Here is a 26,137-nt window from a genome sequence, read left to right as displayed (position 1 = left end):
TTCAAGCATTTATTTATTTGCACCCAAACATCTTTCAGTGCCATTTTCCTTGAACTTTCTCTGACATCTGGGCCATCATCAAGTTTTTCTCCTGGGTGTTTTTCCTCCCAGGTATTTTTCGCCTACACCCATGACTTTTGAGCTTGCTGGAGAACCAAAGAGCCCCACAGAAACACCAACGGACGCTCCATGTCAAGAGGAAGTGGGAACCGCCTGTTCAATATTTGATCAGCGAGGAAAACAGGAAGCATAGGGAACAAAAGCACCCTCCAGAGCTGAGTCCCAGTCCCCTGGCCGTGGTCATCGCAGTCCCAGGCGGGGTACGTGGCATTGGTTATGGGGTTTGATCTGCGGGGAGAGCTGTGTGTGCTGAGGGGCTGTGTGTCAGTCGCGTTCATTGGAGACAGCAGAACCAGAGAGCGAGGAGTCTCCTGGGGAGCTCCCCGGAGCCTCCTGTGGCTGGAAATTCTTGTCCTCCGCCAGGGCTCATAGCCCATCAGTTTATCTGCTTAGACACGGAACCCTTACTGGAGAAGGAATCCTTTTTGTAAGTTGCGAAGTAGAGAGACCAAGATAGGTGGAGGCAGAGACAGAGAAGACAGAGTGCAAGTCCCGTGCGCTGGCTTGCTCATCAGATGTCTGTCACAGCGAGGGGTGAACCGGATCTCCCACACGAGACAGGGACTCAGCCACCTGAGGTGTTACCTTCCTGTTCAACAGGATCTACATTCACGGGAAGCCAGACCGAGGACTCAAGCCTAGGCACTCCAAAATGGGTTGTGGGGCAGCTTAGGTGCTAGGCTAAATGCCTCCTCTCAGCAGTCACTTGTTACTGATGATGCTTCTTCGTGAATTTTTTTTCTATTATTATTTAGCTGTGAAATTTAAAAATCTGCTGTAATAGTACCACTCCATATAAACTCATAACTCTATCATTGTGACATTCATATATATGTATTTTTAAGTTTACTTGTAGGCCACATCCTCTTAGCATTAGAGTTTCCATCTAGCCACTCCCCAAGTGCACAGTCGGTAGTGGTGGGCCAACAAGCTCTAGAAGTTTTCTGTGTTGTAGGACCAGAACTCTGTGTTCAAAAACCCCTCCTGGGGTTAAGATGTTAAGATGCTCCTGACACGATCGTGCTGTGCTCCCAAGCCCAGTTTCCTGCTCACACATGCCTTGGGAGGGAGGGCTCCTGGCTCAGGTGATTGGATTTCTGCCCCCACGCAGGGACGTTTGGATGGAGTCCCCAGCTTTGAGCTTCAGTCCCGGTGGCAGGTCATTTGTGGGGAATGAACTAATAAATGGAGAACGCTCTTTTTTGGCCTCTCAAAAAAATACATTTATTTATTTATTCATTTATTTTCTTGCAAAGTCAGATATACAGAGAGGAAGAGAAACAGAGGAAGATCCTCCGTCCACTGACTCACTCCCCAAGTGGCTGCAACGGCTGGAGCTGAACTGATCCGAAGCCAGGAGCTGGGAGCCTCTTCCAGGTCTTCCACAAAGGTGTAGAATCCCAAAGCCTTTGGGCTGTCTTCAACTGCTTTCCCAGGCCACAAGCAGGGAGCTAGCTGGGGAGCGGGGCCGCCGGGATTAGAACTGGTGCCCATATGGGATCCCAGCACATGCAAGTTGAGGACTTTAGCTGCTAGGCTACTGTGCCAGGCCCTCAAACGAATACATTTAAAAAGAATTCATTTGAAAGCCACACTCACTTCCCCAATATCCCACCCTTCAGTCTTTGGATGCCTGTGCAGTCTCTATGATGTAACTACTCTGGGTACCTTGTTGTAAGAGGAGTAGCCCAGTCACTTGCACTTTGGGGGCTGGCACTTGGATCCCTCCCTGTGGCGTGTGCCACAGCTGCATCCTGCTCTGCATAGCTCATGCTGTGTCGTCCGCGCATGCTTGCATTCCTGAGCACCCACTTTGCTTCCACCTTGGGACTGTTGCTTGGTCTGGACATGGTTGGAGTTTGTCTCCCCAGAGGCCCATTTGTGTGCAGCTCAGTTCTCAGTGTGGTGATGTGCTGGGAAGGGGTTGGTGCTGATTTGTCCCAGTGCTCTGGTTCACAGGCAGGCTCTCTCTGTTGTCCCCTTTCCTACCACTGCAACACCGTCCACCACGAGGTTGCCTCCTGGATCAATGCCAGTGCTACGTCCTGGAACCTCCAGAGCTATAAGCCCAGTGAACCCATTTTCCTTACGGAGTTCCCAGCCTCCAGCAATTTGTTATAGTAACAGAAGACAGACTAATATGCTAGGATGCCGCAAGTTAATTTGAAACTGTGTAAGGATTTTTATCTCCTCGTGTAGTATCTCTGTATATATTTTTCTAGCATGATATCTATCTGTGCTACATAAGCGTTTCCTTTTACATTTACTTCATTTGAATAGCAGTTACAGAGAAAGAGAGAGATCTTCCATCTGCTGTTCACTCCCTAAATGACACAATGGCTGGACCTGGATCTGTCTGCCAGGAGCTTCTTCTGAGTCTCCTACGTGGGTGCAGGGACATAAGGACTTGCGCCATCTTCCACTGCTTTCCCGGGCCATTAGCAGGGAGCTGAATCAGAAGTGGAGAAGCCGTGACTCAAAGTGGTGCCCATATGGGATACTGAAACTGCAGGTACAGGCTTAGCCTGCTGTGCCACATGCCAACCCCCTGTAAATTCGTCTTTTTTTTTAAAAAATCTGTTTTAGCAGTAACATGAAAGTCCTTCAGTCTTATGTACTTAAATATTTTTCTTTTTTTTAAAAAATTTCTTTTTCATGAGATAGTTTCATAGGCTCAGGGATTTCTCCCTTCTCCCCTCCTCCTCACTGTTTTTTTCCTACATGATTACAATAGTATAGTTCTTCAGCAACAGTCATAAGTCCATCATTTTGCTGTCAAATGTTCTTCCACGGTTGCACATCTAAGATGTTTCTAGCTTTTCCTTGGATTGGCACTGTGGGGAAGCAGCTGAAACTGCTACTTGCAATACTGGCATCCCATCTGGGACACCTGTTCGTGTGCTGACCGCTCCACCTTATGGTCCAGGTTCCCGCTCGTGCCCCTGGGAGAGAAGAGAGGGTGGATCCCTGCATCCCCTGCCAATAGCTTCGTTTCCACCCAGGGAGAGCTACTGTAGACTTTAAAAATGTCTCCTTTTTCATTGTATATTTGAAAGCAGAAAGAGTGAGAGAGATCTTCTAATCGCTAGTTCACTCCCCGAATGCCCACAACAGGCACATGGAAGCCAGGAGCCCAAAACTTGGGTCTCTCACCTAGGTGATAGGGACGCAGGAACCCTGGCAGCTTTTTCCTGCCTCCCAGGCCAGCCATGAATGTAGAGACGGGACTTGACTCAAGATGCTAGGATATGGGGTGCATGTTTTCTTTTTTGCAAATTGTTCATGCTCTCTGTCTCACCAACATCTCTAAGGGCAGAATAATAGAGGTCCTGAGAGGTGGTGTCAGGATGCGGGGAGGCAACGCCCAACCCCGCACACACCCTTACACACGCCAGGGCTTGAAACCCAAGGGTAGAGTCCCCTTCGCCCTTATCCTCTGCAAATGCTCTGAGATCCATTCCTTTCCACCAGCAGCTGCTGTACCTGGCACCTCTTTGTGGAGAGGGGCAGGGACTGCATTCTGGTTCCATCTTGACTGTCAGTCTGTGTTCAGATCCATCAAGGGTTAATGAGAGCGGTGACAGATAAGCCCCGAGGTAGGGGAAAAAAAAATAACCGTGCAGGCCAGTACCGATTTGCCTGGGATAGTATCTCCTCATCTCTGTCTGCCCCAGCCCTGCCTCCCTGCCTTTGACGTAGGGAGCTGAGGGGTTGAATGAAACCTGTTGGGGTTTCCAATTAGTTCCATGGACAAAGGGCACACACCACACGGCATCCTCCGAGACCAGGTGGCAATAAATCCGTCAGCACGTCCACTTCCAGAGAGCAGAGTTCTCCAGGCTTCCCAGCAGCCCGAGCCTCTCACCAAGGACAGGAGGCTGCCAGGTAAGGTGGTTTTTTCTCTCTCTGTACTCCTTCTTTGCAATGTTTCTCATCAGAGAATGTCACCCAGGAGGTTTGCTACTGACTTGTTGGCAATTTCCCAGTTTGGTTTGTTTTTTGCTTTGTTGAGTTGCTCCCTGTACAACTTCATTCTCTTTCCCACCTCCAGTCTAGCTTGGCTTTCTTTTAGTCTCTCTTATTGTCATCATTAGGTGTCCTGATTCAATTTGGATAGCCTTTTTAATTATTTTTTTTTTGCACAGAGGAATGAACAGTCTTACATCAATGTTGCATGTTCTAGCTCAGATGTGTCTGGGGATGTGTTTCCCCAGGGACCGGGTCATGGAGGACGTCGGTCTCCCAGCTGTGGGCTCAGCTTAGGACGCTGGCCCCTTCCAAACTTTGACATTGGCTGTTGTACCCAAGTGGAATTATTGACTTTTTACATCATAAAAGAAGTTTATGATAGAATATCTGAAGTTAAAGGAGTGTAAAAAGAAGATACTTTTGAGTCATTGGTTATATAAAAAAGGAACGTTGGGCGTAGTCTTTTAAAAGCATACACAGCATTGGTTTAGCTTTAAGACAACGGAGCTCAGGATGTAGGTAGAGCCTAATGTACTTTTTAGTTAATATTTCCTCGAGAGTATTTTCTAAGTTGCTGTAATGACTTGAGACTCAATTTTTAACATGTTTATTTTTTGTTATAAAATCATTCAACTGTGAATTGTGAATGAACCTCTATCTTTGGCTGTATCTGTGATCATTAGCGGAGTCGCAAAACCAAAGGGTGTCAGTTTGGGAGATTTGATCATTTTGTGGCAGCAGTCTTTGTAAATGGTACGGGGATGGTTGGTACCGCACAGAAGAAGAGAATTAAATTCTTCCCTAAGTCTGGCTTAATGCCAACTAGCAATATGGAGTCTGAAATAGAAAACAGACGATGAAGTTAGTATTTTGTGGACATGGCGTAACTTATCTCTCCCAGGAGGGCTGTAGCTGGGGAAAGTGGCAGCCACATGTTACAAAGCCTGGGCGTTTCATCCCAGCGCCTTGCTAAGTGTAGGACCCAGGATGGGAAGCCCCTGAGCCGTTGGGAGGTTTGATTCAGGCAAATGTTTTTCTGTGGGTAGTGTAAGTGCTACCTGTGTCACCCGAGAAGTTCTGGCTTATATGTGGTTATATGTGGACATGTGTGTGTGTGTGTGTGTGTGTGTGTGTCTGTGTGTGTGGCAGCTAAGGTTACTTTTTAACAGTCACTCCATATTTAAGAAGAGGAGATTTAGCGAAGATGTAGTAAATGAGCGGGTAGGCGACTCAGCTACAGCATGAGTTTCAAGGTGATAGGTAAACATCTGATGATCGGGAAATATCCCTGCACAGGTAATCTTTAGATCCTGCTTGATGTGCTTGGTGTAATTAAAAACAGAGACAGCTGGGCAGCAAAGCTTATGTGCAAGGCATCTTGAGAAGCAGTAGAGTTATTGAGAGCACCAAGACACTGCATGATGTCTATGGAAAATGGAACAAACGGTTAAGCTTATTGGGCTACAAAACATTTTTGAAAATTGTGCGTCTCAAGGGTCTTCAAGCAGTTTGCAGATGGGGCAGGCATTTGGTCTCCTGTTAAGTATGCCCACGATCCCAGTGTTGCAGTACCTGGGTTCTATCCCTGGCTGCAGATCCTAATTCCAGCATCCTGCTAATGCAGACCCCTGGGAGGCGGTGCTAATGGCTCACATGGTTAGGTGTCTGCCACCCCCAGGGGAGACCTGAATTGAGCCCCCAGCTTTTGGCGTTAGCTTCTGCCCAGATCCGGTCAGGTGTGTGAGTCTTTCTCAAATAAGTAAATAAGAATTTTAAAAAGCTAACTCTCTGTCTCTCTTTCTCTATGAAGATTTGTGTCTCTGAAAGACAGAGAGACAGAGGGAGAGATTTTCCACCTCCCACCTGCTGGTTCACTCCGCAAATGTCCTCAACCGTCAGGGCTGGGGCAGGCTGAAGCCAGGAGCCAGGAATCGCATCCTGGCTGTCCATGTGGGTGACAGGGGCCTGAGCACTGGGGCCATCTTCCCCTACTTTCCAAGGTGCATTAATACGGAGCTGGATCAGAAATGGAGCAGCCAGGACTGGATTGGATGGCCACTGGGGGTGCTGGCACTGCAGGCCACAGTTTAACCTCAGTACTGGCCCCAACAAAACATCTATTTTGAAAGTTACAAAAAATTACATATTGTACAAAAGCAATGTGTGGATTTCAAGAATTTAAAAAATGATTTATTTTATTCTTATTGGAAAGGCAGATTTCACAGAGGAGAGACAAAGATCTTATGCACATGGGTTCACTCCCCAAGTGGCCACAACAGCCAGAGCTGAGCCAATCCGAAGCCAGGAGCCAGGAGCTTTCTCCAGGTCTCCCACGTGAGTGCAGAATCCCAAGGCTTTGGGCCATCCTCAGCTGCTTCCCCAGGCCACAAGCAGGGAGCTGGATGGAAAGCAAGGCCGCCGAGATGCAAATCGGCGCCCATATGGAATCCTGGAATATTCCAGGCGAGGACTTTAACCACTAGGCCACCATGCCAGGCTCTGGGATTTATCTTTTTTTTTTTTTACTTAATTCACTTAACAGTTGCAAATGTGGGGATTTCTTGCTTTTGTTTTGACTAATATTTCTCTGTGATAAATAATGTGTGAATATATATATACATTATATATACATATATGCCATATTTCTCTATTCATCATCAGCTCATGTAACTTTAAGTTGATTCTATCTTTGCTAATGTGAATTGGACTGCTATAAACGTCAGGGGGCACGTGTCCCTTTGTATGCTGACTTTATTTTTTTTGGATAATTCCCAGCAGTGGGATAGCTGGGTCAAATGGTAGATCTGTGTTTTAATTTTCTGAGGACTCTCCAGAGCAGTTACACCAGTGTGTATTCCCACCGACCATGTATTAGGCTCTGTTTCCCCAATCCTCCCTTGTTTGTTTTTGTTTTTGTTTTTGTTTTTTGAATGATAGACATTCTAATCTCACTATGGTTTTTATCTGTGCCTCCCTGAAGGCTCTCAATGCTGTATTTTTTTTTCATGCATCTTTTGTGCAATTGTCTTTCTTCTTTTGAAAATTATCTGTTCATATCCATTGCCCATTCCTTTCCTTTCTTTTGAGAATGTAAATTAAAGTTTTTATTTTCAATGTGGAAAAGTGATACTAGGGTTGTAATTCATGTATGTGGGGGAAGGGAGAGAGGAAGAGAGAGGGCTGCTCCTAATAGCTTAACTGCATGAGTACCTGTGGATGGAAGTGGCCACTCAGTGTCACCCTAGGGTCCCTAATACGGAGATTTTCTTAGGGTATTGCTCAAGCGGTTTTGATAGTTCTGAGAAGCTGTTGATATCATTTCTCCAAGGTTGAGGAAATCCTTTCCAAGGTCCGTTGGCGGGCTTAGTCCACCTCAGAGTCTCCACTCACCCAGATCCTTGCTGTCAAACTTGGCCAGGAGAGTTGTCCAGTGTGTTCTGCCCTCCATCCTCTGCATGGCACTAGAAGCCCTCTGCAGGCCTCAGTGAGCTGCCATGTCCACCCTGTGCGTCCGGGCATGCTGTCCACTACACAGGCTTCAGCAACGGAGGAGGCCCAGTTCTGATATATGTGCTCCATGGTTGGACCATAGATTCTGTGATTTGCCCCACAATTGGAGTTTTGAGTCCGGGGTCCAACTGCTTTCCCAGGTCATAAACTAGATCAAGAGTGTAGCAGCTGGAACTCGAACCTGTATCAATATGAGATGCCAATACTGCAGGTGGAGGCTTAGCCTGCTATGTCACCAAGCCAACACCCTGGTGGATTTTATTATAGAGACACTTCTTTTGATTCTATTTTATTTATTTTTGCCTCACCCTCATGTAAAGGGCAAACCGACTCAAGCATAAAAACAGCTTCCAAGCTCAAGCTCATCACTTGTCATCCCTTCTGTGTTTTGTTTTTGCCATTTTACTAGTGAATCTCACCCAACTCTTCTTAGAGCCTCAGTACGGCTGCAGAAGACGAGTATCTGCCACAAAACTCTCCCAGGAAGCCAGTGGGGAAGACATCCACAGCCCCTCCCTCACTATGCTCCGTGCTGTTCTGGGCGCACCCCAGAGGCTGCTCGGGGACGAGAGGGCATCCCGGCGGCTGGTGCTGGTGGTGGTGTTTGTGGCCCTGCTGCTGGACAACATGCTTCTTACCGTGGTGGGTACGTGCCGGAAGTTCTCAGTGCTGAGGGCTCTCGCCAGCCATGGGTCCCCGTGGGCAGCATGCTGCAGCCGGCTCCATCTTAGCAGCGAGCGCTGAGAGGGTTGGCCCTCAGAAGTGGCTGGGGATTCCGAATATAGGCAGGAAATGGAGTTTGCAACTGAACCGATGGCTACGAAAGGTAACAAGAAAAGGAAGCCAGAGAGCATTTGGTTAGACAGGAAGGATGCTCTAGATCAAGAAAGGGCCTCTCCCCACACTGCCTTCCCCAGGAAATCCCTTCGCAGTCTTGCTTCCCCAATCCCGGTTGTTGAACAACATCAGAGCTGTCCCCGGCCAGTCTGCCACTCTGTGGCTGCTTCCTCCAGAGCCCGCCTTTCCTTGCACTGTGACGTGAAGTTCTGCCCGCGCACCAACAGGCATGCACCTGTTCCCTCTCCTGGATGAAGCACATGCTTTTATGTAAGGCTCTTGCTGACATATGTCCCTAGTCCATTTCACCCAATTTTCATCATTAGGTGAACTTACATTCATGTAAGTCTCATCTTTAATCCCTAAGAACAACACATTCCAGGATGCCCCCCACCTTTAAGATTTATTTTTATTTGAAAGGCAGGTTTATAGAAAGAAGGAAAAATACACACACACACACACACCCCTTCCATCTTCACTCCCCAAATGGCTGCAACAGCTGGAGCTAGGCCAGGCTGAAGCCAGGAACCTGAAGCTTCTTTTGGGTCTCCCACCAGGTTGCAGGGTCCAAAGGACTCAGGCTATCCCCTGCTGCTTTGCCAGGTCATAAGCAGGGAGCTGGGTCTACGGGGAACAGCCAGGACTGGAACTGTCGCCCTTGTGGAATGCTGGCTCTATAGGCAGAGGCTTAACCTACTATGCCATGGTCAGGTGTGTTGAAAGACTTGCCAAGGGCCATCATGAACACGTGCCCACAGGGCAGAGGTACTCCTGGCCCTACACTGCCTGCCCTGCTGCGAGAGGCAGACTTTTGTTGTTGGTGTTCCCTGTGCAAGTTCACAAATCAGTATGTCAGCTCTGATAAGTAGAGCCAGCCGGAAGAGTGGCACTTACGGCAGCTAGGGACAATCGTGAGCAATTGCTCCATCAACGTAGTCTCGGTGCTTTGAGTGCCAGAAGCATGGCAGCAGGTACAGTCTGATAAAAGGCTTCACCTTGGGTGCACCTGGCATGGGCACACTTGAACCTGGCCGTGGCAAGGAATGAGTGCACCCAGCCATTGTCCCATGTCCCCCTTGTCTTTCAGTGCCCATTGTGCCCACCTTCCTGTATGCCGTGGAGTTCCAAGGGGTCAACTCTACCTCCCCGCCCCCTAGCCGGGCTCGCTCCACTCCCACCATTTCCACCACCTTCTCTTTCTTCAACAATTCCACCGTGGCTCTTGAAGGGAGCGTACCTTGGACGATGGTGTGGACAGATGGCACTGCTGTCACCAGCCCGGCTCCCATCCCTGTGTCCTCGGCTCACAACAGCAGCTGTTGGCAAGGCACGGAGTTCCTGGAAGAAGAAAATGTCCGAGTTGGGATTCTGTTTGCATCGAAGGCGCTGATGCAACTTTTGGTCAATCCATTCGTGGGTCCGCTCACCAACAGGTATGTCAGGAGGCATGTGGTCCTGTGCAGGCTGCTGTGGGGGTTGGGAAAAGTGCATCAGGCTGAGGAGTCCCAAGGGTAGTTACTGGGGAGGTGGCTGGATCCTAAGAAAGGCAAGTACCCCCAGAGTAACGTAACACTGATGTGTGACTATTTACATATTTTCTTAGTGATATGATGAATATTTGGCAGCAAGAAGAGCCAGTGAACAATATGATGCTTTTTTTTAAACTTTATTTATTTGAAAGGCAGTGTGACACACAGACAGGGACACACACACATGCGAAGATTTACCATCTGTTGGTTTACTCCCCAAATAGCTGCAACACCAGGTTTGGTCCAGGGTTAAGCCCGAACTCCATCTGGCCTCCCACATAGGTGAGAAGTGCTCAGTTACTCAGGCCGTCCGCTGCTGCTTTGCCAGGTGCATTAATAGGGAGCTGGATTGGAAATGGAGTAGCCAGGACTCCAGCTGGTGCTCTGAGTTGAGAAGCTGACGTCACATGTGGGCCACATCGCTGGCAGTCAGCAGAGTGTGGTGAGAGAGAGAGAGAGATCTTCTATCTGCTGGTGCACTCCCCAAACAGCTGCAATGGCTGGAGCTGATCTGATCTGAAGCCAGGAGCCAAGAGCTTTTTCTTGGTCTCCTACGTGGATGCAGGGAGCACAGGCACTTGAGCCATCTTTTGCTGCTTTCCCAGATACATTAGCAGGGAGCTGGATTGGAAGTGGAGCAGCCTGGACTTGAACTAGCATGCGTGTGGGATGCTGGCATCACAGGCAGAGGCTATGCCACAGCACCAGCTCCCAGCAACATGAAGACATGTTCTGTCAGTACTCTGGAACATGACCTGAATGGGCTGAGGGTGTGCGTGGGGTGGTCTCCTTGCATTCTAGAGCACTGGCCCCTTTTGGCTGCGTTTGGGATATACTCTCTAACTACACCACCCATTCTGGAAGGGAAAATCCGGGCACAGTCTATGGGTTCATACACATGGTTGTTGATCTACTGGTCTCTATTGCGTGTCCTGGACATACTTGATCACAGATTCAGACTTGGTGCTTTGTTTCAGCTGCCACTCACATTGTAAAATGTCGTCCAGGTGTGTGAATGCCAGTTGAGGTTGCATCTTCGTGTTGTGTAATTCTCTTCCAGGATTGGCTATCACATTCCCATGTTTGCTGGCTTTGTGATCATGTTTCTCTCCACAGTTAGTAAGTACTGGGCTTTCTCTTTTTTTCGTCCTGTGTGTGGGGACGTACCTCCATCGGTAATACCAGAAGCCAGCTTAGCACCACGCCTCTCATCTTTGGGCGGAGATTCCATAATTTGGATGCGCAAAAGGTCAAGGGTAAAATTAATAAAAGAAATGGAATTTGGATCACAGAACCTGGAAAAAAAAACTCCAAAAAGTCCACTGTCCTCCAGCAAAGCACTTTTAAAGGTTAGGAAAGTAAATTTAATAAAACGGCAAGAACAAGACCCGCAGGCTACTGAGTGTTGGCAGAATGTTCCTAATAAAATGGAGGTGGGATCACAACAAAAAGGGAGATAAGAAAGTTGAGAAATGGATCCTGAGTATCAGAAGGAAGAGGAGTGTGTTAAGGGCGTGGAGGGGCTGTCTAGGTCACTGCTGTCTTTGCTGGTTCTCTGTCCCAGCAGCAGTACCTTCTTCCTGCCCTTCTGCCATTTAGCTGCTTGCCCGTTCCCCTCCTGTCAAAGTTTAATCTGCCCAGCATGGGGCTTGGCTCTGACCAAGACAATGTTTAACAGGACCCTGCTGCACGCTGGGCTGGCAGAGCCTCACATGGGAAATTCACATTTGTCTGTAAACTGAGTCCAAGAAAATGAGGAAATTCAAGCTAGCCGTGTTCCGTGAACATTCTAGAAGCTCAACCCTCCCCTTTCTGTTTCCCGGTCTTTCTCTTCCCTCTCCTCCTCTGCTCTACCCTCCTTACCCCACCTCTCCCTCCTCTGCCTTCCTCTCATCTCCTTTCCTCACCCCTGCTCTCTTCTCCTTCCCTCCTCTCTCCTCCTCTCTCTCTTTCCTTTCCTCACTCCTCCTCCTCCTTCCTTTCTCCCCCTCCCATCTCCTGTGCCCCTTCTCTCCCCTCCATCCTTCTCCCCTCCTCTCGCCGCTTCACCTCTCTCCTCTCCTCCTCTCCCCTCCTCTCCTCTCCTCCCCTCTCTTCTCTTCTCTTTTCCTCTCCTCCCCCTCTCCTCCCCTTCTTTCCCCTCCCCTCCCCTCTCCTCTCCTCTTCTTGTTTCCTGTTTCAGTACTACACTACCCTTTAAGCACTCTGGCTGAGAACCGTCTTTTAACCCAATGAGTAGCTAAATGGTAGCACCCAAAGCAAGTTGCTCTAATCCGCTGAAGTACAGCAGGTGACTGGCCGTCCTGGTTTGCCTGGAACCTAGGTCTTCTCCCAGCACTGGACACTTTCCATTTTAGAACAAGGCAGTTCCTGGGAAGGTGGAGATGAATGGGCCACTGCATACCTCAAGGACACAGTGGAGTTAGATCAGATGGGCAGCTGAAGGCCTGAACAAGGTCGCTGGCAGTCAGAAAGGGCGAGACCTGGCCCGTGCGTGTCTGGGAGAGCAGAAGGAGCTGAGGTGTGGGACAAGATGGAGGCAGAGGAGCCACATCACCAGGGACACCTGTAATGAGTGGGCGAAGGGCTTAACCCTCTCCTGACTCAGCACACTGCGGGAGGCATTTTTCCCTGGAGTCAGAGGTGACGCATGTCTGGACCTACCACCCTGCCCAGCACACCCTGTGATTTAGGTTTGGATAGCTTAGGCCTCTTTGGTTCTCTGTTGCCAAGCATATTAATTTCCGGGAGATAGAAGCTCTTCAAAGAGTGTGGACTGGATGTTCTGTATTTTGCACCCACCACAGAGTCTGCCAGAGCTGGGCTTTGTTGGCACGGACTTGGTTGGATTAGAAGATCTTCTGATAGAAGTCAGGGGAAGGGTCTGATTGGATGGGAGATGTTACTGTCCACCCAGGACCTACTCTATTCCAGATAATTCAGATAACCATTAATGACCAAGCCCTGATCTGGGTATTGCACGTGGAGGATTCAAGAGCAGAGCTTCCATGTCAATAGAATACGTATCCAAGCACTTGGGCCATCCTTTGCTGTATTTGCAGGGAGCTGAACTGGAAGTGGATCAGCCAGGATTTGAACCAGTGCCCACAGGGGATGCCAGTGTTGTGGGCCATGGCTTAGCCACTTACCCCACGGTCCTGGAGTAGTGACGTTAGTACCATCAGTTCTCATCACATTGCCAGAGTGCAATGTCTCATGTGTGCCTGTGGGACAGTTTCCTGGCGCCGGAGGACACAGAGGTCCAGCTTTCCGTCCACTGTGTGATGACTCACTTAATACTTGTGTGCGTTTTCAGTCTTCTGGCCAATCCAAAAGCTGTCGTGATCGAGAGTGGGAGGTGAGAAAGACAGTTCCCCGAGCAGGGAGCAGCCATCAGGCCTCGTGACTCATCTCCGCCTTGTTGTGGCGGGGGAGGCCAGGACGACCGACTCACTGGAACATTCTTGTGTTTCCCTGTGCCCAGTGTTTGCGTTCTCTGGCACCTACGCCTTGCTGTTGGTGGCCCGGACTCTTCAAGGCCTTGGATCTTCATTTTCATCTGTTGCGGGTAATGCTGATATCCCCCAGCTGGTACTGTGGCTACCTTAGACGCTGTAAGATTTCCCTGGAGACATTAAGGTAGAAATTGTGGTTCAGAAGGGAGGTAATTGTAGTGTTGCTGTCGAGGATGGTGGTGGGAACTGTGAATCCCTAGCCCTGACGTCACTTCCTCTGATCACACTCAGCCAGGAACATGCCCGTGCTCCACTTGAAGTTGACCAAGCTCTTGGCTGTTGTCCCTCCATGGCCCTTTCTATGTCCCTTTCTTAATGTTTTATAGGAGCATTTCTTTTAGGTTCATTTTAAAAACATTTATTTATTTATTTATTTATTTATTTTGAAAGATGGAGGGCCAGTGCTGTGGCTCAACAGGCTAATCCTTCTCTCTATGGTGCCAGCATCCTGTATGGGAGCCGACTTATGGCCTAATGCTTCACTTCTGATCCAGCTCTCTACTGATAGCCTGGAAGATCAGAGAGGGACAGCCCAAGTCCTTGGGGCCCTCCACCCACAAGGGAGACCTGGAAGAGGCTCCTGGCTTCTGGCTTCAGTTCAGCTCTGGCCATTGTCACCATTTGGAGGAATGAACCAGAGGATGGACGACCTCTCTTTATGTTTCCTACTCTCTATAAATCTACAGTTCAAATAAAGACAAAGATAAATGAATAAATAAATAATAAGAAAGAGAGAGAGAGACAGAGACAGAGAGACTGGTCTTCCATTTGCTGGTTCACTCTCCCAATGGCTGCAACAGCTGGATCAGTCATGAGCCAGGAACTCCATGTGGGTTCTCCCTGACAGGTGGCAGGGGTCCAAGCCCTTGGGCCAACCTCCCTGCCTTCCCGGGTACATTAGCAGGAAACTGGACTAGAAATGGAGCAGCCGGGACTCAAACTAGGGCCCATGTGGGATGCTGGTGATGCAGGCAGTGGCTTAGCCTGCTGCAACCACAATGCTGGCCTCAGGATTGGTAAATGAATACTTCCAGAGATGCCAATACAATTCAGAACTAATGACCAGCTGCAGTATGTCATGTAACCCTATGACGTGGCTATTGGAGGCCATCCTACACGATAGGTGGCCATGGAGTGCAGGTGCCATGTGTCCCAGGAGCTGGGCATTTTTATGCTCTTCCCTGGGCACCCCCTGAGCATTCTGTGTGTCTGTGGTGTTCTTCCATGATCCCCTCCGCTAGGGAAATGTGCTGGACAGTGATCAAACATTAGGAAACGTGGTACAATTGGATGCTAACAGCCCTTGTTGCTTTTCCCAGAAACCATTGCACCCCCAATGCTATTCTGAACAGAAGTAAGCCATGTTCGGGTTTGGGGAACCACACAGGGCAGAGTTTGCAATATACCATGTCAAAATTTGGTAAGCGCCACTATCCAAAATACTCAAACTATAGCCAAGATTGTCACTGAAGCTGTATTAGGGCAGGGACCAAGCACTGTGAGAGAGGCAGATGGCATACTCCTTCCCGTTTGTCAACTCCTTCTGTCCTTGTTACTTAGGACTTGGTATGCTGGCCAGTGTTTACACTGATGACCATGAGAGAGGACAAGTCATGGGGATCGCCCTGGGTGGCCTGGCTTTGGGAGTGCTAGGTAAGGTGCACCTGCTTGGAAACAGGTGTCGAAGGGTAGGAACTGCCGACCTTCTTGAAGGCAGCTCTGGGAGGCAGGCGGTCCCAAGGCTATGCAATATGAATGTTTCTCTTCCCCTCCCTGGCCCATGTCACTCCTTCAAAAACACAGCTCAAGAAATATGATATTGCTTTGTCTTTGAGTTGCTGAGCAGCCCAGAAGGGTTCTAGGAAGGTCCCTAAACCCAGGCTGTTCCCAAGTTCATGGTCACTGCTGACCTCACTTTCGCTTCCACTTCCACCGCGCATGCTTTTTTTTTTTTTAATAAGAAAAGCCCTCTGCCCCATTCTACTCAATTCCGTTAAGACAACCTCTCTTCTTCACCCTGCAGAGCAGGGAATGAGTGCCCCATGATAAAGGGTAACGGTCGCCCAAGGTCACACAGCTGGGTGATATCAGAGTGGGGAGTGTACCCTTTGTGTCTGGCACTCCCCTCCCTGAGGCCTTGACACTCTGAGGTTCAGCTTGGAGTCTCTTGCCTAGCCTGTGTGTCCTCTTGCCCACTGTTGGGGAGGAGGACGTGGGAGAGGGAGAGTGGGAGCCCACCCATCCAAACCACCTACCAGAATCACCGGCGTGCCTTGAGCCCTTCCTCTATCATGGAGGTGATTCCCTAATGAGCCAGCCAGCGCTGTCCTCTCTGGCTGCTGGATCCAGGTAGCTCCTCATCCCTCTTGGGCTGGACCGTTGCCACTGGCCTTCTGTGCTTGCACGGTGTGTTCTTTTCTTCTTCCTTGAGAGGATGCTCCTGAAACCCAAAGGTAGCGGGGTTCCCCCTGTCCTGGGAAGCTAAGTGTAGATGCCTCATCTTGGTAAGGGGCCCTCAACTTCACTCCACCTCCACTCCCTCCCCAAGCCCCCCACTTTCTCCTCCTTAGATCCTTGCCCTCCGGAAGCTCAACCCGACCTCTCTGTGCCCACTCATGCTTCTTTGCCAAGTGCAAAGCTCATGGGGCTACCAACACTTTCTGATTCCCATAGCCTCATGGGCACACCAAGGCTTCTTGCACCTGCCATGTTTGCTGCTGAAGTTTACACTGTATTCTGATGGTCCTGTTCCCCTGCTCCTTCCCTGTCCCTACACAGACACATTTCCTGCTGGAAAGTGGGTTTCTGGATGAGGGACAGCCAGCTGGTCTTGTCCATCTCTGAGTCCCCTTTTGTGGACTGGGCCTCTTGAGAGAAGCGTGGGGGATGTCCATGAGACTGGGAGGGGTCCTCACCTTTGGGACGCATGTACCGCTTTGTCTTCCAGCGGGGGCTCCCTTTGGAAGTGTGATGTATGAGTTCGTTGGGAAGTCAGCTCCCTTCCTCGTCCTGGCCCTGCTGGCGCTTCTGAATGGAGGTACAGGGTCATCAGCAGTGTCACCAGCAGGGTCCCCTGGAGAGGCTTTGGGGGCATCAAGCTGCGCATGTCAGTTTGGACTACTGCTGGGTGGGTGTGGGTGGATCTGTCTGGTTGGCTCTGTGACTGCCCCATCCTAGGGAGGAAGGAGGCGGCTCAGGAAGGCACACTCCTACGTGGCTGTGGCCGCAGCCTCCACTCAGCAGGGGACAGACTGAAGGCTCTCTCTCTCATCCTCAGCTCTTCAGCTGTGCATCCTGCATCCTTCCAGAGTCTCCCCCGAGGTGAGTAGGCACCAAGATCTACGGCTGGTCGAGGTACAGAGGAAAGGTGCAGGGGGACAGAGTCAGGGGAAGTGAGCGCGGTAGGCCTGGAGTTACAGCTGCCTTCCAGCTGGAGTAGCATGGCAGATGACAAGAGCGTTTGGCTCGCTGTCAGAGACAAATGCAGGAACGGGCCTAGGAAAGCTCAAAGAAGCCTCATGGAGCACACCCATTGGGCATGCTCCAATAAGGTGGGGGCCAGCAGAATTTAAAGATAAGTAGATTTAGGAGCAATAGAGCTCTAAGATCCATTGCCAGGGCCCATGCAATGGCTCATTTGGCTAATTCTCCACCATCAAGTGCCAGGTCCCAATATGTGCCCCAGCTCACTCTGGAATCTCCCTGGACTCAGATTTCTGGTGCTTTCTGGTGGAAAGGAGCCCACAGCTGTCGCCTCCTGGGTCCTGCTCCATGCTCACAGGGTCCCTGAATGCTGGAGGGGGCATGGGCTCAGTGTACCAACAGAAGGTGTCTGTGTTCTCAGAGTGCCAAGGGGACTCCGCTCCTCACGCTTCTCCGAGACCCTTACATCCTAGTAGCTGCGGGTGAGTTGGCCAGAGCCTCCTTTGGGGGCCAGGAGAGCCAGAGGGACCGAGTGGGGCGCGGTGGGGCTTCTGGCAGCCGCACTTGCTCACGGGAGTGTTTTGCTTCCTCCCCTCCTTCTCTCCCCTCCCCTCCCCCTGCAGGCTCCATCTGCTTTGCCAACATGGGCGTGGCCATGCTGGAACCCACATTGCCCATCTGGATGATGCAGACCATGTGTTCCCCTGAGTGGCAGCTGGGTAAGCAGCCGGTCCCTGCCGGGCACGAGCCGTGGGCTCTCTCTCTCTCTCTCTCTCTCTCTCTCTCTCTGTCTGGTACACAGGTCATTGAGCTCACCCACGGCAGAGGGACAAAATATATTTCTCTGTATGATTGCTTCCCAGGCGTGCACCTGTAAATCCAGCCCAGGGAGGGCATGGGGAGACGGACTGTCCCCCTAGTGAGTCAGCGGGAGAAGGAGCAGGTGGGCAGGGTTGCAGAGGGACCTACGAGAGGACATGCAGTGGAATGAGACGTTTTCTATTAAAAGACCTAGGTCAGTGTTGCCCTCACATTGAGTGTCTGTGCAAACTTGGGCAAGTCACCTGTTAAACATGTTAAGCCTTATTTTTAAAAAATTTTAAATTTTCTTCTTCTTCTTCTTTTTTTTTTTTTTTTTTTTTTTTTTTTGTCTTTCAAGCAGGCACCAAAATGCTGTGTGGTTCTGGAATAGGTAGTTGGCCTGGCAGTGAAGACAGCTGTTCCATATGAGATGTGTAGGTTGAACTCCAAGCTCCAGGCTCTGGCTTTATGCCAGCGTGGACCATGGGAAGCGCAATGGCTCGGTTAGGTGGGCTCCTGCCCCCCAGGGTGGGCTAGATTGAGTTTCTGGCTCTCAGCCTTGGCCAGTGTGAAGTTTTGAGGGTGAAGCAGTGGAAGCTCCGTGTGTCTGCCTTTGAACATGCGTTCTCTCTCTCTCTCTCTCTCTCAAATAAACAGAAAAGATGATTTTTTAAAAAGATTTATTTTACTTTTGAAAGGCAGAGGTACAAAGAGAGAGGGGAGAGAGATCTGCCTTCCACCCACTGGTTTACTCCCCAAGTGGCTGCAATGCCTGGAGCTGAGCTGAACCAAGCTGGGAGCCAGGAGCTTCCTCCAGCTCTCCCGTGTGCGTGCTCGTGCCCAAGCGCTTGAGCCACCCTCTGCTGCTTTCCTGGGCCATAAGCAGGGAGCTGGATTGGAAGTGGAGCAGGAACCAGCACCTATATGGAATGCTGGGTGCCACAGGTAGAGGCTTAACGCACTATACCAACAGCTCCGACTCCCACACACGATTTTTTTTTTTTAAAGAATATGATTTGGTTCAAAGGGAAATGGGTGGAGTAAGTGACAGAAAGTGTAGAAATACTTTGTATCACCCACAAGGGACTTCAAAAAGTTTGTGGGAAAGTGGAATTAAAAGACAACTCTTGACGCCCACCCACAGTTCATCTTATGTTTTTTGGTGTGTGCACTGTTTGGAGACCTCTGGGACAATATTAATATGCACGACCATCATCACCCGAGGGTTCTTCATCTCCGCAGACCTGAGATTACCCTTTTTGTCTTTGTACCTCTTAGCAGGCTGCTCCAGGAGTGTGTGGCATGCTGTCCCATAGAGAAGCGGCTAGGATCTGTCTCCAGGGGATGCTGTGGGCCCTGGGGAAGATTGTGAGACCAGTCTGAACTCAGAGAGGCAGCCCCAGCCCTTTCCAGGAAGGACTGTGTGCAAATGGCTCAGGTGCTGCAGGAGGAGCCCCTGATAAGGACCTGAAGCAGCAATAAAAAGCAATGTGGGGTTTTTCCCTTTTAGAGGACAGTGCTAGCCAGCCTTCCAGCTGCACTCCTAGCCCCAAATTGAATTTTGCTTTTAGACGGCACCTGCCTCTGTCCATGGCAAGTAATTGAGTTAGCCTTGTCCCGCCCTGTTCCGAACAGATGGCCCAGCCCTTGCCCTGAGGCTCTGGCCTGTGAGCAGGTGCAGCGGAGCGGCCCCTCCCCAATAGGCCAGTCACCAGTTACTTGGTTGTCGGTGACCTGCCATCCTTGGTAACTTGGCTCAGTGCTCTGCCCGCATGTGCGAGGGCTGACTTCCAGGGTCCTCTGCGCTGAGCTCAGAATCGCTCAGAGAGCTTGCAGCAAAAGCGCTTGGGCAGGCCCTGTGTGTTACAGGTGGGGCGGACTGGGCCTGGAATAAAGCTGTTGTTGGGAGCTGCAGGGGAGGCTGGGCTGCCTCTGGGGTCGCTGGGGGTCTGTGACTGAGCCCTGGGCCGTGAGAGTCCGGAGCCGTGTGTGCACTGGTCAGACACGCAGGCTGAATCCTGACCCAGGGGCACTCCTTCTTCTTAGGTTTTTTTTTTTTTTTTTTTGGTTTGTTTTAAGATTTATTTTTATTGCAAAGTCAGATATAGAGAGAGGAGTAGAGACAGAAAGGAAGATCTTCCATCCAATGATTCACTGCCCAAGTGACCGCAACAGCCAGAGCTGAGCTGATCTGAAGTTAGGAGCCAGGAGCTTCTTTTGGGTCTCACACGTGGGTGCAGGGTCCCAAGGCTTTGGGCCGTCCTTGACTGCTTTCCCAGGCCACAGGCAGGGAGCTGGATGGGAAGCAGGGCCACCGGGATTACATCCGGCACCCATATGGGATTCTGGTGTGTTCAAGGCGAGGACTTCAGCCGCTAGGCTACTGCACCAGGCCCTGCATTTTTTTTTTTAAGGTTTATTTTTGGGCCCAGCTTGATATCCTAGTGGCTAAATCATTGCCTAGCACACCTTAGGATCCCATATGGGTGCCAGTTCATGTCCCAGTCATCCTCTGCTGCGTTCCCAGGCACATTAGCAGGGAGCTGGATAGAAAGTGGGAGATGCCAGGAAAGGAACTTGTGCCCATATGAGATGCCTGTATAGCAGGCTGTGGCTTTACACACTATGCCACAACACCAGTCCCTGATTTGTATGTTTGAAAGGGGTTGACACGGTGCCTGGAGCACGGAGCGTGCTCAGTTAATTAAGAAAAATTAGCATGAACCGTTTCCAGAATCATTTTTGCTGAAATCATTTTGTCAGTCACAGCTTTGCGTCGCTGTCGCTCCCACAGCCACCCCAAGAGATGCTGTGACACATCACACGCGGTCTGAGCACCCGTTCCTCTCCCGAGTGGGGTGGATCGAAGAGCCACGTGCAGGCAGTCCCGCACCATTTCAAATGATGCCAAGGAGATGGACGGGGCCCCTCGGCCTCCTGGCAGTGCCCATTTCCGCCTCGTAGATAAACAGCTGAGTTCATTACGGCCTCCCCATCTTCAAAGCAATTACATTCAAACAAATGAGAATTGTCTGGAGCAGATTGTCGCCTTGGACGAGTGGGTTAGGCAAACAGAATGAGGCATGCTTTGCTTCCACACCATAGAAGAGAATATTAAAAGCAAACACTCCGCCCGCCAGGAACTGGCGCATGGTTGGCTTCATTGGGCTTCATGGTGTTTTCTCCAAGGCCATGGAGTTGCTTCCAGCTACAGTGAGCAGGGTAGCCGGGGCGCAAGAGACTGGAGGAGACCAGCACCACGCGTTCCCGGCAGCCCCCTTCCTTGTGCCTGAGCCACCCAGGCTGCCACACGGGTGGTATGGAGTGACGAGGACAGCTGGTACTGGAGGAAGCTGCTGCTGTCACTCACTGGTTATGATGTTGACAGTTCAGGCCCTAGGGTCACAGGGCACTGTGCGAAGCGCTTGGCACCTGCAATCTCATTTAAACCCACAGCTGCTCCACCTGCTGGGGACTCTGTCCCCTTGTTTCAGAAACCTCCTGATGGCTCACACTGCCTTCCCAAACATTCTTCTCGGACACTTCCTGTGTCTGGGTGCCCTCGCCAAGATGGGAGGTGCCACCAGGAGCCCAGTTCCCTGGTTCCCTCTTACAGGAAGCCTGGGGTCTTTTAGGACTTGCCCACCGTGGCTGTAGTGGGACTGTTTCTTCTCCGTTCTGCCTCGAAGGCCTGACACGAAGAGGGTGTCGTTGGAGCCTGCCACCCGCGCTGCTCTTCTCGCGGCCACCTCTGAGCCGCCTGCGCTTTCATCATCCTCATCCACTCTCCCTTGACCGTTCCTGGCGGCCTCGGCGTCCGGTTGGCCAGCCTTGTCAACATCTCAGCCTCTGCCTTCACCTGCTCCCTGGCAACGCTTACTACTGCCTTTGCTGTTATTCTTGGACAATCCTAGGTATACCTTCTTCATATCTGCTTTGTTAGAAAAGGATTGTATTTCTGTATTTGAAAGGCCTAAGCTATGGGAGGGTTTGGAGGAGAGATCTCCCAGCTGCTGGTTCATTCCACAAATGACTGCAGCATCCGGGACTGGGCCAGGCTGACACCGGGAACCGAGAAATCCACCCAGCTCTCCGACATGGATAGCAGGGCCCAGGTACTTGGGCTATCTTCTACTTCTCCCAGGTGTGTTAGTAGGAGGTTGGGTCAGAAACAGAGCAGCTGGGACTTGAACCGGCGCCCATACGGGTAGCATCATTGAAGGTGGCAGCTGAACTACAATGCTGGATCCTGTGGTGAACCTTGACCTTGACATTCCTCATTCATTACATGACCTCTGAAATCTCTATTTCAAGTCAGCCGGTTATCACTGGCCATGCCTCTGGGTCTGTGTTGCAGCTCCATTGCCCGTTGGCCTCAGGCCTTTCTGCTTCCCTCAATCGGCTTCTGTCCTCCTGCCCTTCCTGGCTCAGCTTGCATCCTGCTCCTTCAGGAACCCTGTCTGCCGTTGGGCTTGCTGTTGGGGTTCGGCAGAGGCTGAACCCTGCTCTGCCCTGTCTGCTTCCTCACCATCCATCTCCTCCATTGCCTCGGCTCAAGAACCGTGTAAACGAATAATCCCATGATTGTATCCTGCAGAGCTGACTTCTCCCTTGGAGCACTTGATGCGCATACCCAACAGCCTGACTTGATCTTTTCTTTTTAAAAGATTTATTTATTGTTTTTATTGGAAAATTAGATTTACAAAGAGAAGGAAAGACAGAAAGATCTTCCATCCGCTGGTACACTCCATAAGTGGCCGCAATGACCAGAGCTGATCTGATCTGAAGCCAGGAGCCAGGAGCTTCTTCTGGGTCTCCCATGTATGTGCAGGGTCCCAAGGCTTTGGGCCATCTTCGACTGCTTTCTCGGGTCACAAGCAGAGAGCTGGGTGGGAAGTGGAGCAGCCAGGGTGTGAACCGCCGCTCATATGGGGTCTTGGTGTGTGCAACGGGGGGGGGGGGAGGGATTTAGCCACTAGGCTATTGTGGTGGACCCCTCCTTTGATCTTGGAAGCATTTCAAACCTCAGGCTTTGCATTTCTTTTCCACACTGCTCTTGCTGCCAGCATTATGTGGCACATAGTAAAAGTCCTCGAAAAGTAACGAATGATTGAGACTCTGGGAGAGTTGAGGATATTGTCCAATGTCACGGATCTAACGAGTGGCTGATCTCTGATTTGAGAAGCCCACACTTCTGTAACACCTGTCTCATGGCTTCGATGTACTAAATACTTACACATGCATGTCCTTTTAAAAAAAAGGAGTTACACAGACAGAGGAGGAGACAGAGGGACCTTTCATCCCCGAATGGCTGCAGCAGATAGAGATGGGCCTATTTGAAGCCAGGAGCCAGGAGCTTTCTTCCAGGTCTGCCACGTCATGCCGGGGCCCAGGGCCTTGGCGCCTCCTCCATTGCTTTCTCAGACCATAAGCAGGGGTGCATGCCCCCAGTTCACACCCTTTGTCCTGGATTTGCACACGAATCCCCGAACCATAAAGCCAAGTGGTTTGGGGGATCCTGGAGACAACACAAGCAGGCTCCCCCCTCTCTAGGAGATGAGGGACAATATTGGGGTAGATTTGCCATGTCCTAAGGTGCAAGGGTGTTTGCGTCCTTTCACAGGTCTGGCTTTCCTGCCTGCCAGCGTGTCCTACCTCATTGGCACCAACCTCTTTGGCGTGTTGGCCAACAAGATGGGTCGGTACGTAGCCTGGGATGGAGGAATCTGGGGAGAAGGACAGTGATGTAAGATGGAGAGCCCTCTGAGGGTCAGAAGGAGACCGGAAGCTTAAGAACATCAGTGCAGACTGATTCAGAATCACCCACTGGGAGGAGGGTGGGGGTGGACACTGGCCCGTGTGTCAGGGTGGGCCAGGAGGTACAGGGGACCAGTCTCCTAATCACTGCCTGATTTGGGGTGGACACTGGCCCGTGTGTCGGGGCGGGCCAGGAGGTACAGGGACCAGTCTCATGAACACTGCTTTTTTACTTTTGTCTGTCTCTCCATAGGTGGCTGTGCTCCTTGATTGGGATGGTGGTAGTAGGAGTCAGTTTGCTTTGTGTAAGTACAATAAGGCCTCATGGAGAGAGAGAGAGAGAGCGAGAGAGAATCTTTTCTTCACTAATGGCTGCAAAAGCAGATGTTGGGCTGGTCCAATGCCAGGAGTCGGGAGCTTCTCCCAGGTCTCTCACAGGAGTGCAGGGGCTCAGGCTCTTGGGTCATCCTCTGTTGCTTTGCTAGATGTGTTAGCAGAGAGCTTAATCAGAAGTGGAGCTGCCAGGACTCGAACCAGTGCCCATATGGGATGCTGACTCACAGGCAGTGGCTGAATCCATTAGGCCACAATGGATTAAGGCCTCCCCACCCGCCTCCCCGAAGTCCGCTTCTGAAAGGGGGAGAAACTTAGCTTTGGGGGAGACGCCAGCAGTGAATCCCGTTGAGGGGAATGAGGGTGAGGAGAGCCAGTTGTGTCAGCTGTAGCTGGACTCTACTCCACGGGCAGTTGAGGTGGGTGTGTTAGTGACATTCCCAGGCCACTCTGAAGGTCCCCGTCAGTCAGTTTATGGCCCAGGTAGAAGAAGTGGGGAGAGAAGGGTCCTTCCACCTTGGGTGCCCCCTTCCTGGGAACTCTCCAGGCTGTCCTCTGCACTCTGCCCTTCTCCCGGGGAGCAGAGGTGCACCTGCTCCCAGGTGCAGGGGAGATGGGGAGCCTCCACTCTGTCCCCATGAGCTGGGTAGGGGCCGTTCCACCTGAATGATGCCGGGAGGAGCTTTCCCGTCTTAAGGTGCAAGTGGAAGTTGGTCTCCATCAGCAGGAGGGAGGAAGTTCAGAGACGGAGCATGCTGCATGGAGCACATTTCCCCGTACTTTGGACATGACTCCCCATGACAACGCACCCTTTGGACCCTGCTCCTCCCTAGGATCTGGGGTCCCCATGCTTGCTTCCTCTCTCCCTACACCTTACAGGTTCCTCTGGCTCTGAATATTTTTGGTCTCATTGGCCCCAACGCAGGGCTTGGCTTCGCCATAGGTAAGAGGAACCCCTTAAGGCAATGCGGGAAGCCCCGATGGTTGGCTTTGGGTCAAGAACAGGTGAGGGTGGGGGCGGACAGGCACAGGAGCAGCAGCGTGAAGAATCTTGGTCTGGCAGCGTCAGCATGGCAATGGCTGTGCCCACAGGCATGGTGGACTCGTCGCTGATGCCCATCATGGGCCAGCTGGTAGACCTACGCCACAGCCCGGCGTATGGGAGTGTGTATGCCATCGCCGACGTGGCCTTTTGCTTGGGCTTTGCCGTTGGTATGTATGTGGTGGGGGGTGGAGGCTCCACTCTCTGCCCCGTCCACTGCCGGGGCAGCTGCCCACAGCATCAGCCTGCTGCACGAGAGCCTCAGAGGCACCAAATGTGTTCCTCCCAGGCCCGTCCACTGGGGGCGCCATCGTGCGGGCCATAGGTTTCCCTTGGCTCATGGTCCTGATTGGGGTCATCAACCTCGCCTATGCCCCGCTCTGCTGCTGCCTGCGGAGCCCCCCGGCCAGGGAGGAGAAGCTGGTAAGAGCCTGGCCACCCGGGAACGAAGCGTATCGGGGCCTTTTGCTTCTGCGCTCTCTCTCACTACCTTCTCCCGCTGTTGGGAGCCTGTCCACTTTGCCATGGTTTCTAATTCCCTTCCTGGGAAATGGGAGATTGAGAATTGAAGCTGGGAGGAGGCGGTGGGCGGGAAGGCAGAGACATCATTGTTGCTGTGGTTACCAGCCAAGTGTGGCTTGAGTGGGCAGAAAGCCCCTGGCCTCATTCATTCACTGAATCTTCCATTATCCTTCTAGGGTTCTCTGTTGGGGTGCACAGGCACCCCAGGGCAGCAGTCCCCCATCTACAGTTTTAGCGGTGGCTAGAAGGGTCTGATGCCATTCTAGCTGGCAATGATATCTCCATTTGCCTCTCGTTGGCAGGCCATCCTGGACCGGGGCTGCCCTATGGACACGCACATGTGGACCACCCAGAGACCCCAAAACGCACTTCCTCTGGGGGAAGAGGACAGTGAGGAGTAGCTCCATGCAGACGGTGGACCCTGAGCCCCAAGGACCTCCATGACCCTGGCTTCTCCCTCCTTCTCCCATTGTGCCTCACGCCTGCCTGCCCCCTGCCTGTCCTGGCTTGCATATGAGCTCCCTGCACATACTGACCACTCAGGCGGCCCCTTTCCAGTTGAGGAGGGTGGGGTCTAGTGGCCTTTCCTCCCAGAGCTGCTGTGAACTGGATTAAACTGGAGTTGTGGCGGATTCTGCAATGGGGTGACTCATTGCATGGGGGTAGCAGGGGATGACGCCTCCCTGAAACCATTGCGGGCTGCTGGCAAGGGTTAAGGGTGTGTGTGTGCTGTTCCCTGGGGTTAGAAGGGTCCTTGGCATCGTCTTGCTGCCAGCTTG

General features: G+C 51.3%; 1 protein-coding gene across 1 annotated transcript; it reads left to right on the top strand.

Moving 5' to 3' along the window:
• Positions 1–1,380: 1,380 nt before the first annotated feature.
• SLC18A1 (solute carrier family 18 member A1) lies at positions 1,381–25,814 on the top strand. The gene is made up of 17 exons (XM_004591461.2): positions 1,381–1,510; positions 3,909–4,005; positions 8,009–8,245; positions 9,524–9,869; positions 11,026–11,084; positions 13,450–13,533; positions 15,041–15,133; positions 16,428–16,517; positions 16,758–16,801; positions 17,325–17,385; positions 17,527–17,622; positions 23,328–23,406; positions 23,715–23,766; positions 24,674–24,737; positions 24,887–25,006; positions 25,126–25,259; positions 25,661–25,814. The coding sequence occupies exons 3-17, from the start codon at positions 8,122–8,124 to the stop codon at positions 25,757–25,759; spliced, it is 1,545 nt and encodes a 514-aa protein (XP_004591518.2). The 5' UTR covers positions 1,381–1,510; positions 3,909–4,005; positions 8,009–8,121; the 3' UTR covers positions 25,760–25,814.
• The last annotated feature ends 323 nt before the right edge of the window (positions 25,815–26,137 follow it).

Source organism: Ochotona princeps, chromosome 32, assembly GCF_030435755.1.
Source record: "Ochotona princeps isolate mOchPri1 chromosome 32, mOchPri1.hap1, whole genome shotgun sequence".
NCBI lineage: Eukaryota > Metazoa > Chordata > Mammalia > Lagomorpha > Ochotonidae > Ochotona > Ochotona princeps.
Note: the sequence above shows the minus strand (reverse complement) of the source record. Positions and strands in the feature narration are given on the sequence as shown.